A 26,103-nucleotide genomic window follows, 5' to 3' on the forward strand; every position below is an offset into this window, starting at 1 on the left:
ATGCTTTTTTGAAAAAAGGCGCTTAAGGGCTCTGAAAAGTCAGTAAATCTAGCGACAAATGTTCTAAGTTGGCTAAACGCTGCCTCTAAATGGCCCACCGATGAATTAACTGTTTGCACCAAATAATTTTGAAAAGAGCAACAGCCAATTGGGAAACACTCGGCTTCCGACCAATGGTGTAACTTCATCGCTCGGTCTTCTTCAGACAGAGCCAGGCCAGCGGTGTCCCCCATTGTCTAGTGTTTAAGATAAGCTAGACTAATCGCCTCATGGCTCGAGCTATATAACTTAAACCTGCAACACGGTATGCAAACAAACTGTTTACACATCCAACAGATACAGAGCAGCATTAGCATTCATTCATGGAGTTGTGCAGAGTTGGGTCATAATTCTCAGATTCATTGTTAACATAAAAATACTCATTATAGCTGCTTTAAAGTACATACACGACAATGGTGTCAATCTTGTAATCTAACTCTCGGAAAGAAGGAGCATAAGTGTGTTTCCCAAAATGTCAAACTATTCCTTTAATCTGATAGGTGTTAGTTTAGAGAAATTAAAAAAGACGTAATTACTTCACTCTGGCTGAATCTAGTCATTACCTGAAGATATTAACAAAGATGTTTGGGCTTACCAGATCTGTAGCACGCTGCTCTGGTGTTTCTTCAGGCTGACTCTTGCTCTGGAGAAGCTGCTGGGGCAATAACCACCAAGACCTCCTGTCCTTTTGGTTTACATTTTATTTGACAAGACAATGATCTGTAAAACATGTACAATAGGTTTCCCAAAAAGCATACAAAATGATAACTGAACTGTGATAAACAGAATAAAAGAAAATGAAAATGAAAGAAAATCAATAAACACTCACTAAAACACCATTGCATCTCCAGTGAGGTTTTCTTTTTTTTTTTTGTAGCATTGCCATTATCAATGTCAAACCCGTCCTGTGTTTGTGTGTTTCACCCTTTCATCAACCGTTCGACTGTAAGACAAGATATGTGAGAATTGAAAAGCTAAAAATAACATAAAGAAGGCACGTCTGGCTCCGTGATGAAAAGCTGCGATGACAATGGATGAATGAGAGAGAATGGAGAGGGGAAAAATAAGTAAAAGAAAGAGGGCAAACGAGGGAGAGGATTCAGACTGAACAGCGTCATCGCTGACATTCACAGCTTGTGTTTCTGGCACTGAACCAATAACGCGGAGCGGGGAGACGGGGCAAAGCACCTCGGTCAAAAATGCAACGCCGCAGCTCTCACACGTGGGATGGACCCAGAGCCTTCATCCAACAGCTGATCCATCTGAAGTCACTGCACTGCTCTCCAAATAACCTTCTTATAATTGTTGACCCATGCCATTGGGTGAACACAATCTGTAAATTGAGTTTTGGCTACGTCTTTGCCATTTCTGCTGCAGGAGGCAGCTTTGTGACTGTATTCGTGGAGATGTTAAGATTGTAATTCAAAATACCTCATAAAGAAGCAACTCTATTAAGTATAAGTCTTTGGGTAAAACTGAATAATCCCCCAAATGAGACGGCAGAACTGAAAGTCATAAGTGAATGCTTGCTGAGTCATTGGTCTCTGATATAATGGGTCCCAATGATTGTCTCTCTCCTTTTAGTCAATCTATCAACAGCGGCCTGCTGGCAAATTCATTAATCACATTAATCCACAGGAAACTAAATATTCATTCATTTTTAGGAAATTAATTTACAGACAAAAGAGCAAAACCATCACATTTAATTCCACTTTACGACAGTTTTTGTTTAGTGGCAGGGCTATAAAATACATTATACGTGATTGTCTGACACTGCACCATATAAGCGAGCCAAAAAGCCAGAAGCTTGTCATGGTGGCATGACTCTTCTTGCAAAACGAGGAAATTGCTTCATTCCTATAGGTCCATGCAGCATGCAGACATTCCCTTTAATCAAAATAAACATCTCAGAGACAAAAAGCAGACACACAAAGGAGAATTTTACACTGGTAGCTATTGTAGAAGTCCCTATTTATCCTGCATTTGTGTGGAATTTATGCCTTAGGTCACCATTGGATAAAAGAACCAAATATTTCCACACCACAAGTCGGTTATAGGATGATGATTTTAACAGAAATCAGCAATATGAACAACAAAAGAGTCAAACTGTAATTTTAATTTTTAAATGTGCCCTTTCAGGATGGCTCACAGGTGTAGCAGTGTCTCAGTTAGCATGCTGCAAAAAGGGGGACTTCTGTAATAACTACAACCATATGAACAACAAAAAAAGCCTCTCCAGCAAAGCCAGTGATGGTTAAATATGAACATATGATTGTCATGCGTCAGAAAAACTAAGATATTGCATTTGGTGCCGATTTCACAGAAAGTGAAAGCAGCGCTGTGAAATTTCTGTTTTCTAACATTTCCTTTCCATTACCTTCTTATTCAGTCTGGTTTATTTGGCCATGAAGGTGCCTCATCTATATCCGCCAGCACTTTCAACTTTTGTACCCGTTTATAACCGTTTACAAATCTGCAGTTTATCCGCCACCTGCATGTGTGTTCTTGTAAGCTATTTTAAAGTGGCGCGGTCAGCTCCGGCCTGTCATCCGACCGTCAACATGATAACTCAGGAAGGTTTGTGTAACTCAAGGTCTCAAGCAAGAGCTTCAAGATTAAGCGCGGCGATAGGGGAAGGTTGAATCTCTGTACGTATTGCACTCTGTGGCCGTGAGAGAGGACGATTGCATGCCGACCACGTTTTCGGGTCAACGCTAAAGATGAAAACAGGCAGCCCGCTGAGGTGCATGCACACAAAAAAAAATAGAAATAAAGATTTAAAAAAAAAAATCCCACTCTCTCAACTGAAATTGGACTTGTGCTTGTGGCGTCTGTGTGTGATTGTGACAGATGCATTGAGACGGAGGTTTAAAAAAAAAAAAAACAGCTTACTTTTTTGACATTCAAAAATGTTTTTACGAATGAAAGAGATTATTCTGCAAACAGCCTTGGGAAAAGTGTTTCAACAAGCCACTTATCATGCCATGCAGAGTAATATGAACAAGGAGTAAAATCCACACCATTTCATTTTATAATATATACTCAAATAAAATATTTTAGTATTAAGTGACAACCTCAGTTTACCCATGAAAAGTAAAATAGTAATATACACTTTTTTTTTTTAATCGCTCAAATCGACATTTGACAAACTTCCATCCCCTGTACAGAGGCACTGATAACACCTATACTTGTTTGTTTTTTTATGTGTACACATTTCACCAACAATATATTATTCATCAATATTATCAATACTATTTACATTGTTCATCATTTGGTACCATCTGACATCTATGAAGACCAATTTTTGATTCAACCAGGAATAGCTATGTTTAGCTTGTTTTTACTTTTTTTTTTTTTTGCTTTTAAATTGACAGTCGGCTGAAATGCAAAATGCACATTTTCGATATTTGTAAAGAGCTCTACATATATCAGAGTATATGACCATTTTAATCAGTTAAAATGGCTGGAATGGCAGTATCTTTCTAATATGTGCAGAGCAGTTTTACACTCTGAAAATCCACTCCTCATGATGTTTTCTCAAGCCTAATAGTGTGATTTATTAGAGGACTGAATACAAACATTGGTGTGTGTGTGTGTGTGTGTGCACATGTAAGAACCCTTTGTGTGTGTGCTTTGTTGTGAATCAAATTTCATTTCCCCGTCACACAGCCTTGCCAACTCTTGCAATTAACAACAGCAAATATCAATCATGGGATCTTAATCATGTAATGTTGCCAGGTTACGGAGATTCAAAACGATGTCTTTTTCCCTTCATTAGTGCTAACGAGCAGCCCAGCCTGTTGCTGCAGTCCGGGGACAGATGAGGCCCTTTGACAACACATTAAAGTGGAATGTTTCTTTATTGGACTGTAGCCTGGACAAGAGTGGGGAAGGCTGTCTTTTTAAATAATTATTGTAGGAATATATTAAGAACTCCTAAACATCTTGAGTGTTTAATTGAAGCTGCCTGCAAAGCCTGATGATCAGGCTCTGGACTTCCTGGGACCAAAATCAGCTCTATGCAATCCGAACCCTACCAAGCATGGAAAACGAGTGCCTTGATAGAATTTCAAAGATTTTATTTTTTACTTTCTCTGTGGTACAAGGCTGCAACAGGAGCCTGATGTTTTATCCGCATCTAGAGAGGAAAAGAAGTTCAAATCACTTTCCAAAGCTGTAAACAGAAGAGCCCAGGACTGGCAGCCTCACATCAAACTATTTTGCAGTGGGGACGTTGTATGTTCATGGCACAAAATGTTGCATATAATATTTCCTACTAAATCACACAGAAAGAGCAGTTGTCTTGCGGATTTCTTTTTTTTTTTTGGTGGAAATTTAGGTTTGCAAGCCACACACTGGCAGAGCGCTGTGTGTTAATTAGCGGATGGGAGTGTTCCAGTTCACCTGCATTGCAACACCTCTCAACCATGTAATTGATATATCAGAAAAGCCCGTCTCATCGTATGCAACACACACATACGATTTTAAAGGCTGTCAGACATCGACAGATATCATGAACTTCTGTGTGCGCATCTTAAATTGCATTGACAAAATTGGCATTTTGCATATTATTTCTGTTTACCAGATATTTAAAAAGTTCTTTTTCATGGGGGGATTTGAAAATGTTTCGACCCATAACACCCCCTAAATGAGCCTAGTAAATAAACTCAGATGCAAAACGTAATATTGTGTAAGTTAAAACTTTAAAATTAAAAATATTTAATGTACAATAGAAGTTGTTTTATAGTGTGGAATCAAGTGTTCTCGCCTTTTCTTTTCATGCAATTTTAGGTGACCTGGAACTTGCCCATATGCCCGTGTTGTGGTGCTCCGGTTGCCACGGCTACACATACATGGCGGGAGATACAAAGCTCTCGCCGCGGGAGATGTTGGCAGCCGGTGGCTCGTGATTGGACGAATCCAAGTTGTTGCCGTGGTGACCGTCGGCGGTGTGGTCTTTGAGTTCGTTGATGTGGTCGTATCTGGCTGAATCGTCCAGGACTGGAGGGGCGCCGCCATTCAAGGCGCCGGTGGTCTCATCATCCAGGTTCTGCAGGGTTGAAGCGGACGGAGTTTATTATAGTACTTTATAAGGAAAACAAGTGATGCTATATGTTTATTTATATATAATGTTTGTAAATCAGATGGATGGTGGCCAAAGCTCAGACAAGCAAGAAAGCAGAAACATTAAAGGAAATTTGCTCCAAATCCAGAAATGCAACAAATCCAGAGTCGTCTCCGAAGAGTCTGCTGACCGGTCGGTCATCTCAAACTTCCAAACAGACCATTATTTCAGTAAACTGACCACATGATTCAAATCTAAATGGTTACTTCCTCGTCTGCAAAAAAAAAAAAAAAATCAAAATTTAATGGAGGGTTAGGTACATGAGCCAAAGTACCTGTAATGTAGCTGTTGATCCAAATCAAGCCCATCACTCCCTCTAGTGTCCCAGAGCCGTCCCACTGTAGTAACTGCTTGTACGTGTGTTCCCTATTTATACCGTATGTGTCTTGGTATTTACTGCATCACTGGATTCGGAGCGCTTTCCCCTTAATGTTTATTCTTTCCCTCTAGTGTAATATTTGTCCTTAGGGGCCATTGTATAGATAACATGAGGAGTAAAGAGGCTCTTTCACCTGACATGACGTTATTAAAAACTAAGTTAAACACGAGAGGGTTTTCATTTTTTAGGTTAAATTTCATACAATTTTACAAGGTTTTGTTAAAACGTTTGATTGACTGGTGCAAAGTAAATCCACCGCCACGTTCCTGAAACACGCTGTGTAGCTGTCAAAAAAGATATGGAGCCCACTGCGACTGAATGTGGCTCGTGTGTCAGTGAGCAAAACACGCCTCTGTGTCCGTGTGTATGTGTGTGTTAGTCACCGTGACAGGCTCTCTCCCTGTGGGCTCGTAGTAAACCTCTCCTGGGCTGAGAGGTGCCGTCTCTGTGGCCACGGGAGGCGCCGATGGCTTTGTCAGCTACACGCACGGAAACCACATCAAAACGGGGAAGAGAACAAAAAAAAACAGAGGGCAATACAAGTAAACACAGCCGAGTGGAGAAGAGAAGAAAGGAGCTCGAAACATTGCCGAAAAAATACGTTTATGTTAAACGGATCGCAGCTGTGAACTGGAGTCAGACGTAAGGAGAGACTATGAAAGAAAAGGAATAACAGTAAAATCAGTAGCCAAACTGTCTGTCGTTAACATTACTGCACTCCCTGTAGTTGCGTGCAGTCGTTGCGTTTTCCTGCCCACTGAGGGATAATTAGCAACACTACGGGGGGGGGGGGCTCGTTTTCAGTTTGTCCCTTCGAATTAAACGGTAGCTAATGTGGCTAAACTCCTGGCTGCTTTGCAACCTGTATGATCGTCTGACGGCTCATGTTTAACAATGTTGCTCTTCACTACCACTGCGTATCGACCCAGCCAATGGCCCACGCTACAAAAACACGAAACCCAACTTTTACTAAAGTGTAGTTTTTCTTTAACACGATAACATAGCTGTAAACTTCAGATTTGGACTTGAGTCGGACTCAAGTCACAAAAATGAGGACTTGAGTCTTGACTCGGATGAGGACTTGAGTCTTGACTTGGATGAGGACTTGAGTCTTGACTCGGATTAGGACTTGAGTCTTGACCTGGAGCGATGAAGAAAATAAGGCTTTTGCGTAGGCAAAACTTTTGAGTATATTGTCACCAGCACTTGGTGTTGGAAATACTAAAAGAAGCTTTGAAAGCAAGAGGTTCAAAGGGTTCATAAGGCATCATAATGGCCTGCATTCAGAAACCTGAAAGGCTTGAATTGTATTGACTTGCTAAGGAAGACTTGTGACTCGACTTAAACTTGCCTTCAAAGAGATCGATTTGGACATAGAACTATGGAGATAATGCTTCACTTTTCATCATGTCCCACAGATGGTGCCCTCTAGGAACACAATGTAGACCAATAAACACTCACTGCTGAACCCTGCGAACCCCACTTCAGCCAAGGCATTTCCAGCCGTTCGGACATCTTTTATACATCTGCATCCACATTAAATTGCAGAGTTTTAGTCTCATTAAATCATGTGGTAGGAGCACAGCTAAATGTGATGGAATGATGGGATAAAGCAAGTGGCGAGAGGAGGAGGAGGAGGAGGAGGAGGAGGAGGGGAGCACTCTCGTGGAGCTCTTTACCAACCAAGCTAATTATTTCGACACACATAAGCCAACTCAGATCTCCAATCAATAGCCATTAGTCCCATTATGACTGGCCAAATGGACTGTGTGTGTGTGTAATTGTGAGTTTGTTTGCGTGTGTGTGCGTGTGTGTGTGTGTGTGTGTGTGTGTGTACAGTATTATCGCAGTGAAAATAAAGATTGATTTGAAGCCACGTCGACCACTCACCATCTCTGTCGAGCTGCCTGCCTTCACAGGGGGAGGGGGCTTGTGCTTGGGAGGGCCCCTGATTGGACAGAAGACAACGATAGTGTGGTATTGATCACTTCTTCATTAAAACATCAGATTTCTTTGCATTAAGCGGAGAAACAAGTCGGGCTACGGAGGGAAATGAAAAGTTTTGAATTATTGAGCTCTAAAGACATCTTATTGTGTCGTTATTTAATCCAGAGTCTATTTGCGCATTGTTTAATGCAAAACTCAGCGATTACTTAGAGAAAAGCCTTTTTAATTAATGTGCTGAGTTTTGTGCCGTTTAAGGATTTTTACACTGGAGGTCACAGGCAGTATTACCACAGGGGGAGAAATTAAGAATATAAACACTTTCCCTGCCTCCAGTGAAAACCACAGACGTGGTACTGGTTGAAACGGATCGCTCGTGAAGATGTGGGATATTTCACATTTTTTTTAGTGAGTCTCAAGAAAGAGAGTCTTGTCTCTGGTTCACCTGATGAATCGAAGTCCAATATTAAGCTTTTTTTCAGGGCCGGTTTGATCCCCACTGACCAAAATATCCGGCTACACTGTGGCAAGATGTTTGTCTTGGCCAGATTCGCCAGTCGCCAACTTTGCCCGTCCGAACGTTTACTATGTCAGAGACTGAATGCTGAAAAACGGCCGCTTACGGCGGATCCTAAGGACGACCATAAATAAATGTGACGTGAGGAATGTGTGAAATCAGAACACCGAGCTAAGAGAAGCTGATAAGCTCGGTGAAGCTGGTGTGTTGGGTATTCTCAAGCGATTTCTGTGACTCATTTGATTCAGTATCAATGTCAGAGTGTCGATGCAGGTTAAAGATTCATCTGCTCATCTTGAAGCCGTAGTAGCTGAAAGTTAAGTCTGTAAATTGAAGAGAGATAATGTGGTATCCGTACAATGCACTTTTTATCTGCTGGCATCCCACGGCCTTGAAATGAAAATATCTGGACCTGGTGTCATCATCTATCAATGCAGTTATTTCTCCATCTTTACTCAATTTTCTGCTCCTCGAAAACCAAATATCCCTCTTACTATAGCTCATACAACAGACTGTATTCTGGGTATAAACCCTACACAGTGGGCCACAATGGGAAAGACCTGGATATACAGTGCTGGAAACAAATCATGTTTTGAGGCTTTAAGAAACCTAAATTTCCAGTAATTTGTGTTCAAAACGTCAGAGTTTGTGCTCACGTGGAGAAATCTTACTGGATTTTCTCGCTAATCGTTCTATTGCTCTTTGTACTGTACGTTTATGCTATGGCCTTGAACTTTGCAATCATTAGTTGTAGTTGCTTTTGATTTTTTTTTTAATTTTTAACAAATTCGACCTTGTCGGGCTGCTGCGTCACTCGAAAGTGGCTGATCATTAGAGAATCAGCAACAGGTCTGCAACATAAATCTAACTCTGATTATCCTCTGCCTCAGCAATTAGGCTGGAAACACTGAGTGTATATTTGTGAATTTACTGTGCACCCCGTTGTACTACAGGGAAACTCAGTTTGGAAAATCAGCTCTTAAAACTGGAACAGAAGCAGGGAAGGTTTATTAATTTCCTATTTACAGCTGTAGTCCAGGGAGTCAAATCTCCAGGTGGTCCAACGCTAAATTTAAGGTCAGGATTTGCCACCGAGCTATCTCTGCTGGGTCTCCTCATGAAATGTAATAAGGTTTAATGAGCCGTAGTCCTGCAGGGGGAGATTAATTTTGCTCAGGAGGTTAAATAAACAATGAAGTAGATGTGGGATTGCTGAAGAAGACTTACTCTGCGTCTTCCTGGCGCTTGCGGATGAAGAGGACAGTGCCGATGATGATGCTGATGAAGGCAAGGATGCCTAGGATACTACCGATAACAACACCTGTCGAGGGGCCCGGAGTAATTTGTCTTCTCTCTTCTGGAATGGATCAGAGACAAAGAGAAAAGAGAGCGAGAGAATGTCATTACCAGTTCATTTAAATTTCATGTGACCGCTTCTGGTGCTTTAAAGCCGCTCGCTTGCAATATTTGTGTTTTTATGTGTTTTGCTTCTGAATTTTGTTTGAGAGAAAATTGTCTTTGGCTGTGTGGGTGAGCAAAATACGTAAAACAAACAACAAAACACACACAGACAAACAGAAAACAGTTTGGTTTTAATGGGGCAGGAGTAAATTGAGGCCCTGCGGAAATGAAATGTGAAGGCAGGGGATCAGCAATCAAGTTCCTACCCAGTGTCGACACCGTATGCGTAGTTATGATGCGACATTAAAGCACTGTCACATAAACATAAAGGATTCAGTCGGAGCTCTTGTAAAATTAAAGCACCTCTCTGTCGTGCTCTGACACATGTGAATGCCGTAAATCTTTTCAACGCAGCTTCACGTCAGCCGAGTCTCACCCTGACCTCGACAGGCTCCCTTCGATTAAGAGCCTGTTTATGATTTCCGGAGAGCGGCGAGGCATCGAAATTAACTGTAAAAGCCTTTCATTACAGTATTGCTTTTATTTAAAAGAGAAAGGAGGACAGCAGTTGCACACAGCGCACGACACCCCCAGTTGTTGGTTCTGTGCAATTATTGACCATATCCAGGATTTTTTTTTTTTTTTGCAGAAACAACAGAGAAAGGGTTGAATGGGTTTCACAGGTTGTTTGGTTTTTTTTTTTTTTTTTTAAATCGGATTTCACCACTGCCACTAAAGTAAACAAACTCCACTGAGGTTGATACAGAGATGATAAAAAAATAATTACCCCTATGATTTCCACTCATTTACCTTTACTACACATATTTAGCTGATGTTTGTATGAGTATTTACTTAAAAATAAAACCAAATGTTGCTACTGCTGCTGCAAGAAAAAACAAACAAACTGTACTGTAATTGCTGTACACACAGCAAATTACAGCTCTTGAACCACGTTGAAATGCAGTTGTAAGCATTTAAAAACACATTTGCATCAATCAAGAACGCCCTTAATTCCATTAACCTCCATTGTATTGGGATGGCTTTAAAAGTTTTAGATGCTGATATAACCGGGGGAAAAAAGGAAATAAAAATAGATAAAACTTGGGATAAATCAGACAATGTTTGTAATTTAGATGAACCAACCCTTTAAAAAGAAACCCTCCAAATGACAAGTAGGAGGGTTGCTGGAAATATATGTTGATCAGCGACGGTGAGATTGTGTCTCAGATCATATAAAGCCTGGCTGCAGTTCCTCCTCCTTGCAAGCAGGTGGCGTTCTGTCCCAAGTTTATAGTCTTCAATGAGAGAGAATCAAATAGATGGATGAACATGCAGATTTGCTAAGGGAAGCTTAATACGGCCCGCTTTGCATATTCATGTCTGAGTAGATCCACTGGGAAAGGACTGGCCAGTGTGTGTGTGTGTGTGAGAGAGAGAGAGAAGGAGTGTGTGTGTGGGTTTAGTTACCATTTCTGCCACAATGGTCACAGATGGAAGGGGAAGGAGGTCTCAATTATGCATGATCAGAAATACACAGCAAAAAAAGGAGAAAGGGAAGAGAAGAAAGGGGAAAATGAAGAAGGGAAGGACAGAGGAATGGAGAGCAAAGGAGAGCGGCTGGAGAGAAGGATGAGGAAGGAAAGATTCGGAGTTAAGGGGAGAAAGGACGAATGGATTCAAGGTAGACAGTGATTACGCTGAGGATGAGGAGCTGTGCAGAGTAAACAGGACGGATACACAAGATAGAGACAGAGACAGATGGAAGGAGGAGGGAGAGGAAGAGAGAATGATACAAGCCTTTCTTCACAGCTGGAAATGCACACGCACTCACAGACACACACACACACACACACGCACACACACAAAGCATGGGAACTGAAGCAATCCCTCCCTCCCTCTATGTGCGTGTGTACATGAGTGTGTACTGAATATCGAAAGTTCATTTGATGCGTGTCCCGGTGTTATCAGAGTTTACAGTGCTGTTGTTTGCCATTGATGTCCGTGGTTGATAACAAACTGAGTTTTCAATAAAAAATAAAACAAAAAAGGTGGTTTGCAGCCCAGGAGAGAAGCAAAGAGAAGAGAAGATGGATAAGAGGAAGTAGTGAGTTTCTCCGAGGGCAGATGCAAAACTGGTGTTATTAATCTCTCGGAGAACACACTCACACCTTTCTTACTAATTACATCCCTGAATAGACAGAAAGCATCAGGCATTCGCCGCACAAATCACACCCGTTCTTCTCACTGCAGGCAAACCAGAGGTGTTAAGCAGCACATTGCAGCACTGAGTGCCTTCCCATCCACCTGTTCTTATGAGCAAAAAAAAAAAACAGGGATGGAAATGCCAGAAATTTGAATAAATGGCTAAATATCATTTAAAAAAGTTTTTATGCCTTGCTGTTGGAAAAGTTGGGTTACTAGAATAGGTGAATGTGCAATATTTGTTTTGATAAATTATGTCATTACAGGGCCAGTTTCTTCCTGTTTTGTTTAATTTTCACCAGCCATCCTTACGTACCCCCACCTCCACCGGGAAGCCCCAAAAATAAAGAATTAAATCGGCAGCAAATGCCAGACGGACGTGGACACGGGACAGAAATTTATTTACATAAATATGGAATTTTTTTTTTTTTTTAAGAACAAGACTACTGAAGAAGCAACAAAGAAACCCAAGCTGTTATCAGTGTGCAAAGCCAAGATTACACAGTTCACGGGGTCAGGGTATGAGGACTAGAGCGAACTCCCAGAGCACAATCCGATTTTGGGGTACTCAGTTTGCACTCTGCTTTCGTGGTTTTGTCTGTTTTGTTAGACTTAAAGCAGGTGAGAGCGCTCTTTTCGACAGGTTTCCAGAGGACACAGCGTCAAGTGACTCACAATGGAAATTCTGCAGCCTGATGGTACTACAAGTGTGGGGTTTTAAACGGGATGAGGTTTCATTTCCAAGTCAAATCCAATAGAGTTTAATCTGTTCAGAGTTGGAGTTTGCACGCGAGTGGTACAACACCTGCCAATATGTAGGAGCAATTTGGAAGATGGTGAACAACTGAAGTTGGGTGAGCGTTGAGTGCGCTGCTTGGTTTTGCCTCTGGTATGTTTGCGTAGTCTATCCTCTCTCCAGGTCTCCGTGGTGGAGAGGAGGTTATGCGGCTCAGGTCCGGTCTCTTGGCGGGACACTGGCAGTTGCTCGATGTCCTCCCAGACCATATTCTTCATTAACGTTTACAGTCTATAATGCTGTCATCCTGACTGTTCATACTGTAAATCCACGTTGTTGCGCCATTCTGCACACACACGTCTGTCCTTCCTGGAAGAGGAATTCCTCCTCCGTTGCTCTTCCTGAATTTTTTTCCCCATTCTTTCCTGTTTTCTTTTTTGGGGGGGGGATTCTTTATTGTCGATTTGAGGATCTACAGGACAGAGGGTGTCGTTAGACTGTACAGATTGTTAAGCCCCACGAGGCAAATTTGTGATTTGTGATATTGGGCCATATAAAGGTCTCTCAAGTATAGTAACACAACTCTTCCTGCTTGAAGAACACCTGTGATTCTGTTATCGCTCGCTCTCAAGCCAGCGGTTCTGCTGTTAATTAACTTCCATACAAAACTGCCACGTCAGGTGGGAAGCATCGGAGAAATATTGTGACCTAATGTTAACCTGAAGCATGTTAACCCAGTGTCGCTAGGAACTATGGTCATATTAGGCCATTCCCCACCAGTGCTAGTGTTCCTTGGCAATACAGGAAGTAGAAAAGTCAGGGTGTGGTGAATGGATGTCTAGAGCGTCGGACTTTCATTCAGGAGCACTGCAACTTACGTTCATCTTTTTCTTAACCACCATCTTTCCCTTAGCTCGACGAAGTGTTTTAGTTGCCTAACCCTAACCAACTTTAACAACAGCTTATAACAATAGTCTTTCCCTAACCTTTACCACGCCATAGTTGCCATGTGCAACGACACTGCATGAGGCAACATTCCTTTTAGCTTCAGCTCAGACTTTGGCTCAAGTTTGGAGTGACGACAAGCGCAGCAAAAACAACCCAGATGTTTTTTCATCCATACATCCATGGGCCTCAGTAGGGCCTGCATGATTCCCTGTTTGTTAGTCCACAGCAACTTTTCAAAGCTCCCATTCGCAGGCCTCAGCAGTGGTGAGACAACGCACGCACTTCCTGTTTATCCCAGGCTCAACACATCTTCATCTTTTGCTACAAACACACACAAACCTTGGAGAAACTGCACCTTTCACTTTCATTCCTCTGTCCATTAGAATCCATCTTCATCTAAACACGCAGCTCGATTTCCTTGTCAGTGAGTCAGCGCTGGTTCCTGCTGGAGCTGTAGAATATTTATATGAATTATCAAACATTTATACTGTTAAATCAATAGTGCAGGCTTCATGCTGTAGTATTGCTTTTTAGATTTAAAAAACGAGTGGGTGGGAATTCGCTAGTGTACACAGGCGCGCTACAGCAGACCTTCACTCCCGCTTAGCTCGATCTGTTTTTTGTCCATTTCTCACTCCATTGCCTGGTAGCAAAACGCCCCAAATCTGCAGATATAATGTTATTATCTAAGTGATACTCAAGTGGTGAGATTTTGCTACTGTATCACATGCAATTTAAATGAAATTGAAACAACAATGCCCGTCTAAAGCACTCCGTTGCTCTCTCATATCAAACGTTCCAGTGTGTGGGCTGCATTAGCCATCAGAGAAACACATCGTGCCCAAGGCCTGCCCAACATGGATACCAAAAAAATGCGTTTAAAAAAAACCAAAACAACAAAAAAAACCCCACAAACACACGATTACACACAGATTCACGGCACAACAAGTACTCTACTAAAAGGTTGCTTGTGATGTACAGGAATTTGAACTCTTTATTCCCATGGCCAGTATTATTTTACATCACACGTCACAGAAAAACCTTGAAGAATCAGCAGAGAAGACGGCACACATGAGATCAAACAAGAGGCAAGGCAACAAATCAAAGGGAACTGAACTGCAATTCTGATTGATTTTTCCGGCTCGTTTCTGTGAGAAGTCTGCAAAATGTGTGATGGTCACTTTTTGTATTTGCAGGATGGGAACCTGGCCTCGCCTGGATGTTTTCTGCCAAAATGGTGTATTTGTGTATATAAAAAAGGCTAATATCTACTTCGGGTCAGTAAATTAAATCGTCACAGGGCGCAATTGTTCAAATCTAACAGTCAAGCCAAACCCCACAGTGCTTTCTCTGTATGAAAAATCTGGATGCTTTTCTGTCATATCGAAGCTTATAAAAATATTATTCCCAAATTATTCTGATTAAAGCTACACTATGTAACTTTTTTCCAATATTTTTTTCCAATATTTTTAATTTGAAATGTGCACCAAAACATTTATTAATGTGGAGAGGTGCTCTCAAAGACCTCTGTGACCCTGACTCACTGAACAGGCTGGCAGCAGTGCGGAGATATCGACCTCTAATATATCTAATATATCTTTTTTTTTGAGTGAGCCTCGTCCTTCTAACCAATCAGAGAGGGCTAAAGTCAGGGGTGGGAGCTCACACATGTCAATCAATACAGGAAAGTGCTTCTGGTCTACCACTCCTCTCAGACAGAGGCTTCAAGCTAGTATTAGCAGCTGTAAAACATCAGTATGACTGAGTCCGAGGGTAGGACAGCGAGCACGACAAGGATGTAGGTGAAGGTCTGGTGGAGCGTAACAGAGCGGAAAGGGTGTGAGGAGCAGATTGGTTGGCCGTCGAGTCTCATGCTAGCACTAGATTGATTTCCAGAACTTGCATATTTCAGCTTTAATAGACCTTTTTAAAAGCAGACATTCTGACTTGTCTTTGCAAGAAAAACACAAGTGGAACTAATGACATGGGTGTTGGCTCTGTTCCAGGCATTAGGTCCCATTGACACCATTTTGTTTAGACCGTAAATACGAGAAACCATGTTGTAAAACCGTCGACTTTAGCCTCCTAGTTGTAATTCAGGGTCCAAGATGTGGACGACGATATCTACTACTTGCTTAAAAGACCACAGGAAGTGTTGTTCCTGTTCCTGTCCGATACAGTTAAGTTGACTTTTTTTGTAATTGTGCTTTAACTTCTCCAGAGGTCTAGAGAAGTTAAAGCAAAAGATTGATTTAGAATGGTGAGGACACAGAGGGCTGCAGTCACAGCAATACCCGCTGAAATGACGCTAGGGAAAACTGAAGACTGAGCCTGGTGCTGTTGTTCATCCGTCCATTAATTGCCATTTTCGATAATCGAGCATTTTTAAATTCAAAGCCGACTGAACGGCTGCCTTGGGCTTTTTTCAAGGCCACAGTGTTTTTGACAAATATTTCTCCAGACGTCCACGAGCTTAAAGGGAGGTTCTGCTACAAACCACTGCGGCCATGTGCCTGAAATGCAACATAAAACTAGACTGTGATGCAGTATGACTGCATATGATTTAAGGTAATCATCAGATTCAGCTGCTGAAACGTGTTGCAGTGCTTAACACACACGAGCAATTCACGTACTTCCTTCCGTTCTGCCTCATTCCCTCCCTGAACGCCACACTCGCGTACAGTTTGTTCATTTATAAATAGCAGCTTCGTTGTTGGAGGGAAGGTGGGAAGCAGGAGGGAAGACAAGAAAAGAATGCGAAGATCTGAGAGCATGTGGGACCGGAAACAAGAGAGGAGAGAGGGAGAGAAATCATTGGACGGAAAACAGAGAGGAATGTGAGGGTGAAGCGGTGAAGGAGGAGAGCGAATTGAGTAGAGTTCAAGGGGGAGGGTGAGATGAGGAGTGATAAACGAGGGAGAAAAAGTGGCAGGGAAGGAGGGATGATGAGAAGGAGTGGGTGATAGGAGTGTTAGTGGCCTGCGGAGAAGAGGAGGGGATTTTAAAGGTCTAAACACTCCCGAGGGAGGCCATGAGTGACAGTGGAACAACAACTGCCTCTCAGTTTCTCACAGTCCTTCTGTCGCCCCCTCTCTTGGTCTTCTCTGTATTTTGTTTTGGTTTTTCACTTTCTCTCTAGCTTCCCTGATATTTTTTTCCTCTCACACCGAACTCCTTTGCTGCATTTTAACCACTTCCTCCGTCTTTTTTCTCATCCCTCTCGTGCTTGTCCTTCAGCCCTTCGTCAGACTACTACACTCTGCACCTCTATTCGCCTCCAGTTAACACAAACTCTCTCAATCACTTTGCTTTTTTCCTTTTCACAGCCACTGTCTTCTTCTATGTCCGTTGTTCACTTGCTCTCTGCTGGTGTTGCCAACATGAAAAATGCCCCTGTTGCTTTGTCCTTCCTTTTCCCAGTGCCCCCCCCCCAAAAAAAACAAACTGACTCACAAACAACGACATTAGTGCGCCCCCTCGCATTTACTGACTCTAAATAGACAAACTGACTCACAGGCATTCACAAATTCACACACAGAAAACACAAATGCATAAGTACAGTATGCGGCGTGTGGCCACCAAGCACTGAAAAGACCACTAAAATCATGAGTGCACAGAAATTACTGCAATCAGTGAGCAATTATGATGAATAGAAAAGGGAATGATTATAATCTTAGAGGCTAAAAGCTTTATTCCTTTCAGCGAGACACTTCAGAAAAGAGGCACGAGAGCTGGAGAATGAGAGAGTGAGAGTAGAGAGGAGAAAGGAAAAGGTGAGGAGAGAAAAAACAAAATGAGAGGGCTCTATGAAGATCAGCATAATTGTGTTGCACATTAAAACTGATTTTATGTATAACCATGGCTGTTTTACATTGCAAAACCTCTCCACTGCACAGGTCCCCTGCAGTGAAAATCTTAGTTCTGAAGGTTAAACATGCAATTTTTACTACATTTTAAGTCAGCAAACAGGATGAATTGACTAAGATTGCTAAAAAAAATTTCCAGCAGCCTTGGACGGCAATTATTTATGAAAAATCAATCTATTTAATCATCCCACTTAATGTCAACAATTGTGCACAAATAAGACGTTAGAAGAGTTTCGTGTATACCAGTCAGCAAATATGCCCCCAGTTAAATCCCAAACAAATACTCAAGGTAAATGGTTGCTACTGAGGTAAAACATGAACCATGGAGACTAATGTTCAGATTGCAGTCGTTCTGCTACTTGACAAAAGACAGCAGAACTCAACGGGGAACGGTTGGACTCGATTCTAAATTATAAGTGACTGTACAGACTGAAGAGGGGGACCGAGAGCACCGTTTTATAAGCAAGCCTACACACCAGCGGCATCTTCACGCAAGTCATTAGATCGGACTCATTGTGGGCTGTCGCAGGGAAACAGGACGGTGGCATGTTCTGATCGCTTATTCTGAGACATCAGTGCTCCAAAAAAGTTTCATCACATGAGCACGTTGTTGTTGCCGTACCTTAACTGCTTCTTGTGTCTGCACAGTGTGTGCTATATTGAACATATTTGTCTTTTCACGCATTTGACGGCAGGATGTGGGCCGACGATGACTCTGTTTAGTATTTTTCATTGGCATTGTTTTTGGAGGCTGGGTGCAAACAAACTGATCCAGCAGGACCAGAGATATCAACTTCTTTATTCCACGGACTCTTCTTCCTTGTCAAAGCATTGGTGCCTACATTACCCACAGCGCAACTCGACCGATGACAGTTCAGTCGGAGATTCAGGTGTGTTATGCTAGTAGCGGCTGATGTAGCCTCGGGCACTGAGCCTCAAGCCGAGGTGAGGGGGCGGGCCAAAGAGGTCTGGCGAGTCCGCTTCTTTCTAACTCCACACCCCCAATTTTTTTTTTATTTTCATTTTCAAACAGCCCCAACTGATGTTGCCTCCAGGGACATCACTTGGATATTATATAACTTCGTTTCAAGCATGTTCTTGGCAGTCTGCAAGATCTGTAGACAGACTTTGTGTAAAATGTGTAAAACCTGTACCATGACATCCATGTAGGGGTGTGGTTACGGGCGCAGCAGTGCACACTTCTGACCACACCCATCAGTGAAGCTGGGTGAGATCAGAGCTGAGACAGACTTGTAAGTTTCAACCAGAGAGGCCAGTGGAACGCTGCCTTTTCTCATCCTGCCGTTCAGCTACTCTTTAAACAGGATGAGATTTATGCCGAGGAGCAGTAGAGGCAGGATATAAAAAAAAAAAAAAAAAAACTGCTTAGGTTGTGAAAGAAAAAAATATCCCAAACAGCCTCCTCAGATAGCAGACATTTTGATTTAAAATGGATATTACAAATACTGTTTTTTTTTTTTTTTTTATTAGTTATTTCAAGAATTTCAATTTATTTATATTCATGCAGTGATCTGCTTTCTGCCTTGTGTGAAGGTAGTTGCACTAATGTCTAGAGGATTCCTGAAACATGGGAAACAACACTGGAAATTAATAACACTCTGGCAGCCACACTTGTAGAAATAAAGGTCTTGAAAGATGGAAATAAGACAAATAACTTGTTAAGAAAGACATTTTTGCTGATTATTAGTCCGTAGCTGAATGTCTACCCATTAAAAAAACAAGCCCAGCGGTTGTTTGAGCAACCGCTGGGCTTATTATGACCCATAGTTCAGAGTGTAGGGACCAATTACCTCTACGGTCATTCTGTTGAAGGACTTGATGGTCTATAGCGGGGCTGCAAGAGTGAACAATGTCCTTCTTTGTTCTGATAATTGAGGTCCTGCAGCGAAAGAGTTTTTCACAAATTCAGTTTAGGTGATTGTTTTGTGTCCTTCAGGGTTTGTTTGACATAATCTTAAAAAATAATCCACTGTAAACCACTTTATCACAGTTTGATACAGCCACTGGTTTTGCAGCCGGTGTTTCAGGGTCCATTTTGGGTTTGGTGGTGAGTTTATCCTTTCTCTGTGGAGACTGGAAGAAAGGCAAAATGTGGAGGACAAGAAGTTTCATTGAGTGCAGCTACACCACAAAGGAGTTTTATAACAGAAATTTTAATGATGTTTCAATGATCCAAAACATCAATGGTAAGTGTCAAATTTTGAAATCAGTCCCTTGCTAAGGTGCATTGGTTGACCTACAGACAAACCCTCCACGGCTGATTCCAGATATTCTGATTAACTGTGTACGAGTGCGCATAAGAGAGGGTTGAATTTTCTTTTTAATGTTCGGAGAGCAATTTCATAACAAAAGAAAATGAGGGCGAGGGAAGGATGATGATCAGAAATTATTTGCCAATTGAGGCCATATTGGATGATGACTTGGCTGACGAGGACAAGTGGGACAGTGGAAGAATCATAAATAATTTCAAGACAGCTCCATCACCGTGCGCTCAATGTAATTAGCCTTCTGAGAGTAGACGAGAACCATCCAACCCACGGCTTTTCGGTTGCAGTACGAGACAGTTTTTAGCAGCCTGCAGAGAAACAAAACACACGCAAAAACACAGGTGCGCCTGCAAGTGTCACTAATAGGGAAGCAGGTCTGATAGGACCTTTAAAATCCCATTGCGCAGTGCAACTCACACTTACTTGCACGTACACACAAGTTCAATCGCGGCATGAAGTTTTTGAATAAATCTGCCTGTCAGTGCTCCCTGTGTTTGTGTGACAGATATCTTTGGATATGCAACACTTCACAACCTTATCTGAAGGCAGAGATCCCCTTTCATTTTCTGACAGCTCTGTGTGTGAGCTTTTCTCTGTCCTTTCTCCCCATATGTCTCTACCCACTTAACAGATTAAAGAACACACACGCACACACACACGCACGCACGCACGCACACACACACACACACACACACACACGCACACACACACACACACACACACACACACACGCACACACACACGCACACACACGCACACTTTCTCTCTCATACACATGCAGACACATTCTGTTGCTTGCTTCCCCAAATAACACTGAGGGTAGAGGGAGGTTGGGGGGGGGGAGTGAAATGGCAATGCTCTCTAAATGATCCAGAGCAAATGAGTTTATCTCAGAGACAGACAGCCCCCAAACCATTCAGGATCAAACTAGGTCATACTCAGAGAGAGAGGGAGAGACAGAGGCGGAAAATACAAATAAGGAGGGAGAAAACAGTGAAATAAAGAGGGAGAGAAGAAGAAGACTGGAGAAAAGGAGCAAAGACCCCAGGTGAATTCACCTCCTCTCTTCAATCTTCTTGCCCCGGTCCCCTGCCCCTTCTCTTTGTGTAACCGCACTGGAGCTGACATTTCGACTTGTCCCTTTTCTTGAAAAAGAGCCGTCTCCTACCTAGTCAAATTACACAAAATCGCTTACAGGAGGGGAGCAAAGGATGGTGTATCAAAGGAGCTTTTTCGGCAGGACCAAGAGCTGAGGACGTGCTCAGTCTGGAGTGGAAAATCTGCTGTTTAAACCAACAACAGAGTGAATTGTGTCTTTGTGGTGGCACTTCAGTAGTTTAATGGGATTAGGCCACAGTGTGCGTACAGTACAGTGTTAGAACTTTGCGACCACCTCCACTGGGAATAACCTTTTTAAAGTCTTGAAGAATTTTTTGTGATACGACTTCCGAACATACCCTCATTGTTAGGTAATCCTGCAAAAGGGACCCCGGGGTAACAATGAGCTGAGGCCCCCTCTTGCCCCTCTGTTCTCTGTGCACACAATAGAATACACATGGCTTCGTGATTATATTTAGCCAATAGCCCAAGAGACGAACCAGTATGTCTCTGGTGGAATATTACCTTTTCCAGGTTTGCAGGGTGTCAACTAGCCTGTGGTAATTTACTTAAATGCAAATGTATCGTGGAATAGGTACCTTTTAAACACATAATCAGCTGAAATAATAAAGGTCTTGAATAGATCACTATAACTATTCTTTGGCTCCCAGATATTGCAGGACCTGTCTTATGACTCGGGCTGCAACAGAAAATTACTTTAATTATTGCCTAATCTGGTGTCTATTTTCTCGATTAATCAAATCATCGTTTCTCTATATAATGTTTGGAAATGGTTAAAAATGCCCAATATAAATTAGAAGCCCAAGCCCATGCAGATTGTGTCTTTTATCCAACCAACAGCCTAAAAACTAAAGATTTTTGATTTACTATCATATGACCTTGGAAACAGCAATTGACCAAATAATCTTACCTCAAAGTCAATTTAGTACCTGCTCCAAAGCTTCTGATCATGAGATCACATGATCTTTAAGTAAGCATGAACAACGGGAACTAGACGTTGTTAATGTGGTCAGAAAAAAATGGAAGTTTTAACATCTATAATATGATCCAAAGCTCCAAAACAGTTAATAATCGGACCTTATTGAACCTTGAGGTGAGATTGTTTTGTGTGCAGAAGAGTCCATGACTTTTATTGGATTGTTTCTAGTTCAACAGATGTGTTTGTGTTTTCTGTATCCAATGAGCCTCATGTTTTTTTAAACCTTAGACCGTATGCACAGCGCACCATGACCTGCCATTGAGAAGGCTGCTTTTTTTAAATTGAGTATGCCATTTGTTAGTGTTACTCTTGATTTCTATAATGTAGTTTTGAATAACTAATTATAAATTCCCAATTGTGAAACCCTTTAAAACAAAGCGGATTCATTGAAGTTTGTCCAGTCTTGTTACTGACACATTAAACATATGAAAGGCACCTGCAAATGTCCAAGGCATCTTGCTATATTTTGTTCATTATTTCAGCATCTCAAAGAGCTGCAGTAATACCACTGAAACCAAAAAGCTAGTGGGGCGTTGCATCTGGTAGTGAGCAAATAATGAAAAATGAAAAAAATGGGTAAAAATCAGATAAAAAACAAAAAAAATCAGTTATACAAAAAGCAGGGTGAAAATCAGATTATAGAAATACCATTTAAAGCACTTTGTAATTGGACCCTTGTTAAATGACTTCGTTTTTAATTACCTCTATTTTTTACAAGCACTCTCTGAACTGCCTCTGCTGCAGAGCTTGAGGCTGACTACTGCAGGATGTGGTGAATATCTTGTTGAAGCTGTAAAAAGAAAAGCAACCTTGAATTCTTCACGAACCAGCTGAGGTTTTAGGGTGCTTTTACACGTAACCTTCTTGGTTTGGATCAATCAAACTCTGGTGTGTCTCTCCATTTAATTAAGTTTGTTTGGGGCTGGAGTGAAAGCTGCCACTTAAACTCCGGTGTGGGCTGAACAACAAGACGGAGACAAACAACTGGGTCTCAGTCCATTGTAACACCAGTGGGGGAAGAAGTATTCAGAAAACGTATCATTACAGCAACATAAAAATACTCCCGTCCTACTTGAGTCAAAGTACAGAAGTATTAGCAGCAAAATGTAGTAAAAGTATTGAAGTAAAAGTACTGGTTTCGCCCCCATGACTGACATATTAGTATATCTGACACGACTAGATTGTTAATACTTAATAATTCATCAGTGCGTATTCTGCATTATACTGTTGTGGCTGCGTGATTTGGAGCTACTCCAGTGGCTCCCAACCTGGGGTTGAGTCCCTCCAAAGGGTCACAAGATAAGTCTGGGGGGTCGTGAGATGAAAAAAGACCGTATTTCCGTCTGACCTGTAGTCAGAAAGAATTAGAAAGTTCTCAGAAAGGAGCTAAAACTGTGGTGTGCTGGTTTTGTGTCAGACTCCAGTAGCAGTTCCTCATTAAAAACTGTGAAGCCAGTGAAAGATACTAACCACACAGTAAGCTCCCCCTTAATATAATGGTGCAACACCTCTCTTTTTCATCCTCTTTCTACCCGGTGGTCATTATTTACACCAGAGAGGCTATACACACACATCCGATTCAGTTGCCTGATCTCATGTCAGTCAGCAAAATCTGATTTCCCCATGTGGCTCCATGTGGCGCCGATGACGCAGGATGGCAGCCACCAAACCCTTTCCAAAGAATGAGTCACGTCTAAGCCCATATGACTTCATGCTTATAGCTCTCGGTTCATTCGTCAAAAGCCAGCGTAAACAGAAAATGGACCAGAACTAAAAGGAAAACGTGTATATTTTTTTCTTGGTCTGGTAGAAATGAACTGATTTGCGAGCGTTAAAAAACCCTAAATTACTATCTTGCTATACTGGAGGTAAAATTAACGTTTGTTGATATGACAATATTGCATATTATGACATTGAAATTAAGTTTTAGCTACTGGCCCACCACATTATTGCAAACAAATAACTGCCTTTCTTATGTCGTATGTCTGTTTGGTTACCTGACAATTTTTTTTCTCTCTCTCTGTCGTGTGTTTGTTCTTGACTTTTTGCTGTTGTATTACTCTTTCTATAAAGTTCAGTAAAAACTTCAAATATATATATATATATATATATATATATATATATATATATCTATATATATATATCTATATAACGTTTTAGCTACTGTATTCTCACTGTTCCAGAAGGAATAACTCCTTCTCCCTGTCAAGCTGATAATGAAGAGCAGAGACCTCAGTCACACTGAATAATATCTGACTCTGCGGGTGCCAGCTGTACATTCATCTACTCCTCTTTTGCTTTGTAACCCGGCAGGAGTGAAAAAGAACTCCGGAGTTAATTTGGCACTTGATACCAGCTGGCTGAGCTGCACAGTTTAGAGGTTAAGCTTCTGGAGTAATACCTGCACGAAAATGGGAGAATGCAAAAGTGGGCCGGACCATTTGAAGGACTCGGGGCGCGCTCAATTTCATCCTCCCCAGAAAAACTTGGAATGGCCTTGAGAGCGGAGGCGAGATCAGCTATATCAAGTGATCCCTGGGTTATTTCATGTGAGCACTTTTAATATTCAACCTACTTCGCCGCTTTAGTTGACTCACTCCTGCACACACACACACACACACACACACACACACACACACACGCCACATGTCACTTCAAGCCACTTCAAACACACTTCACGCTACAACTTCAAGTCCCGCAGGCCAAAATTGGGGTCAGGTTCTCCTGACAGCCAATCATCACACCCCTGGGTATGAGCATGTGTCTGTGTGTGTGTCTGCATGTGTGTGGGTGTGTGCATCTGTGCATGTGTTCCCATTACTGGGACTCAGATCATGTTTATATGCATCTATGTATGTCTGTATGCATGTGCGTGTTTGTGTATGTGTGTGTGTGTGTGTGTAAGGAGTGAGAGAGAGGGAGAGAAAAGAGAGCCAGTCATCAAAAGCCAATCATCCATCATTCAGACAGCTATTGGGACACCTGGGTGCCCTGGCAACGCCATGGCAACAGCATTTGTCTGTTACCAGGTAACTGTGCATAAGCATGAGCTCGGGGTTCAGGCAAGAGCAGGGAGGCATTGTGGGAGAAGCAGAGGTCAAGAGGGGCGCGCTCGGACTCGCACGCAGGAGAGGCTGGAAGGTCAAACATGCAGACAGGTGGCATGCGGAGGTCTGAGGAATTCAAATGTATCTGTCCACAGCACACACACACGCACACAGAGCACGGAAACAACACACACATTAGAATGCATAAACATGGAGACACCAGCCTATTGCAGAAGCCTACAAAATACACACATTCATGCAGAAGCTTGAGCATAAATAGGACGAAACACGCTAAGACGCATGCACACACACACAAATTACATAACAAAAAAGCAGAACTATCATAAAACATACGACTTTGCACAAACACACACACAGTGGAGCTGACACACTTACAGTTAATATACTTAATAATACTGTACAACCATATGGCATACACACTCACTAATTCATACACTCTCACACACACACACACACACACACACACACACACACACACACACACACACACACACACACACACACACACACACACACACACACACACACACACATTCTGACTAATCTCCTCACCCTTTTAGATGGTCTGTCGCATTTACACTGTCTGGGGACTGGGTATTACACTGATGGCTGTAACATAGCATGTGTGTGTGTGTGTGTGTGTGTGTGTGTAAGATACCGAGAGCGAGGGAAAAAAGACAGAGAGAGAGGGAGAAGGAGAGAGGGAATTTTTTAAGCACCTTAAATCCAACCCCCCCTTCCAAAGCCCTCCAAACCCAAGAGCTGAGCCCACGGCGTGATCCCCTCTGTCAGCGGGTGCTGAGACTAACTGCCCCCTCGCAAACACACTCTCACCAGTCTCCCAACAACACTGCTTTCCGAACACCAATCAGAGTAAACCAAATTACAACAGAGGCAGACCCTGACCACGTCCGGCCAAGGAAGACACAAGGAACAAGGAAGACACAAAAACATCATGGCGACCGACAGTCAGTGTTCGACAGGTGAGGTTGAGACAGAGGCGCACTTCCTCCTAAAATGGAAATCCTTCGGTGAAATAAGGAACATTTACTTCAACCCATTCAATTCTGCAGTTCCGAATTTCGATGAGCCAAATGACATCTCAAAATTAAAAATACTCATAGGAGAAGGAGACAGGGCAAATGTTGCTGACGAATATATAGCAACATGCCACAATCTGAGGGACAGTGAACGACCTAGACGCACACACACGCACGCACACACACACACACACACACGCACACACACACACCCACACACACACACACGCAAATAATGTAGAGTACATATATAATTAATACATACAAGTCTATTGATCTTGGTGTTTTTTATTGTTCTCTTTTTTGGCTAAATTGTGTTTTGATGCTTTGGCGACATTGTTTTTTGAAACTTTCATTGCCCATAAAGCACTTTTGAGCTTGAACTTGAAAACTTGAGACAGAGAGAGACAGAATGTGTTTGTGAGTGTAAATGGTAAATAGACTGCACTTAC

The 26,103-nt window shown here is 42.1% G+C and overlaps 1 protein-coding gene across 1 annotated transcript in view; it reads right to left on the bottom strand.

Annotated features, from left to right (window-relative positions):
* Window positions 1-765: 765 nt before the first annotated feature.
* Window positions 766-26,103, bottom strand: part of pvrl2l (PVR cell adhesion molecule related 2 like) — a 304,682-nt gene continuing 279,344 nt past the window's right edge. The window contains exons 9-13 of the mRNA XM_040121387.1: window positions 9,232-9,361; window positions 7,434-7,491; window positions 5,927-6,022; window positions 4,893-5,089; window positions 766-4,177 (exon numbers count right to left, since the gene is read on the bottom strand). Of these exons, the coding sequence (XP_039977321.1) occupies window positions 4,168-4,177; window positions 4,893-5,089; window positions 5,927-6,022; window positions 7,434-7,491; window positions 9,232-9,361 (491 nt within the window). The 3' untranslated portion in view covers window positions 766-4,167. The remainder of the gene's footprint in view (window positions 4,178-4,892; window positions 5,090-5,926; window positions 6,023-7,433; window positions 7,492-9,231; window positions 9,362-26,103) is intronic.

The sequence above is a fragment of the Xiphias gladius genome, chromosome 24 (assembly GCF_016859285.1).
Source record: "Xiphias gladius isolate SHS-SW01 ecotype Sanya breed wild chromosome 24, ASM1685928v1, whole genome shotgun sequence".
NCBI classification, from domain to species: Eukaryota; Metazoa; Chordata; class Actinopteri; order Istiophoriformes; family Xiphiidae; genus Xiphias; species Xiphias gladius.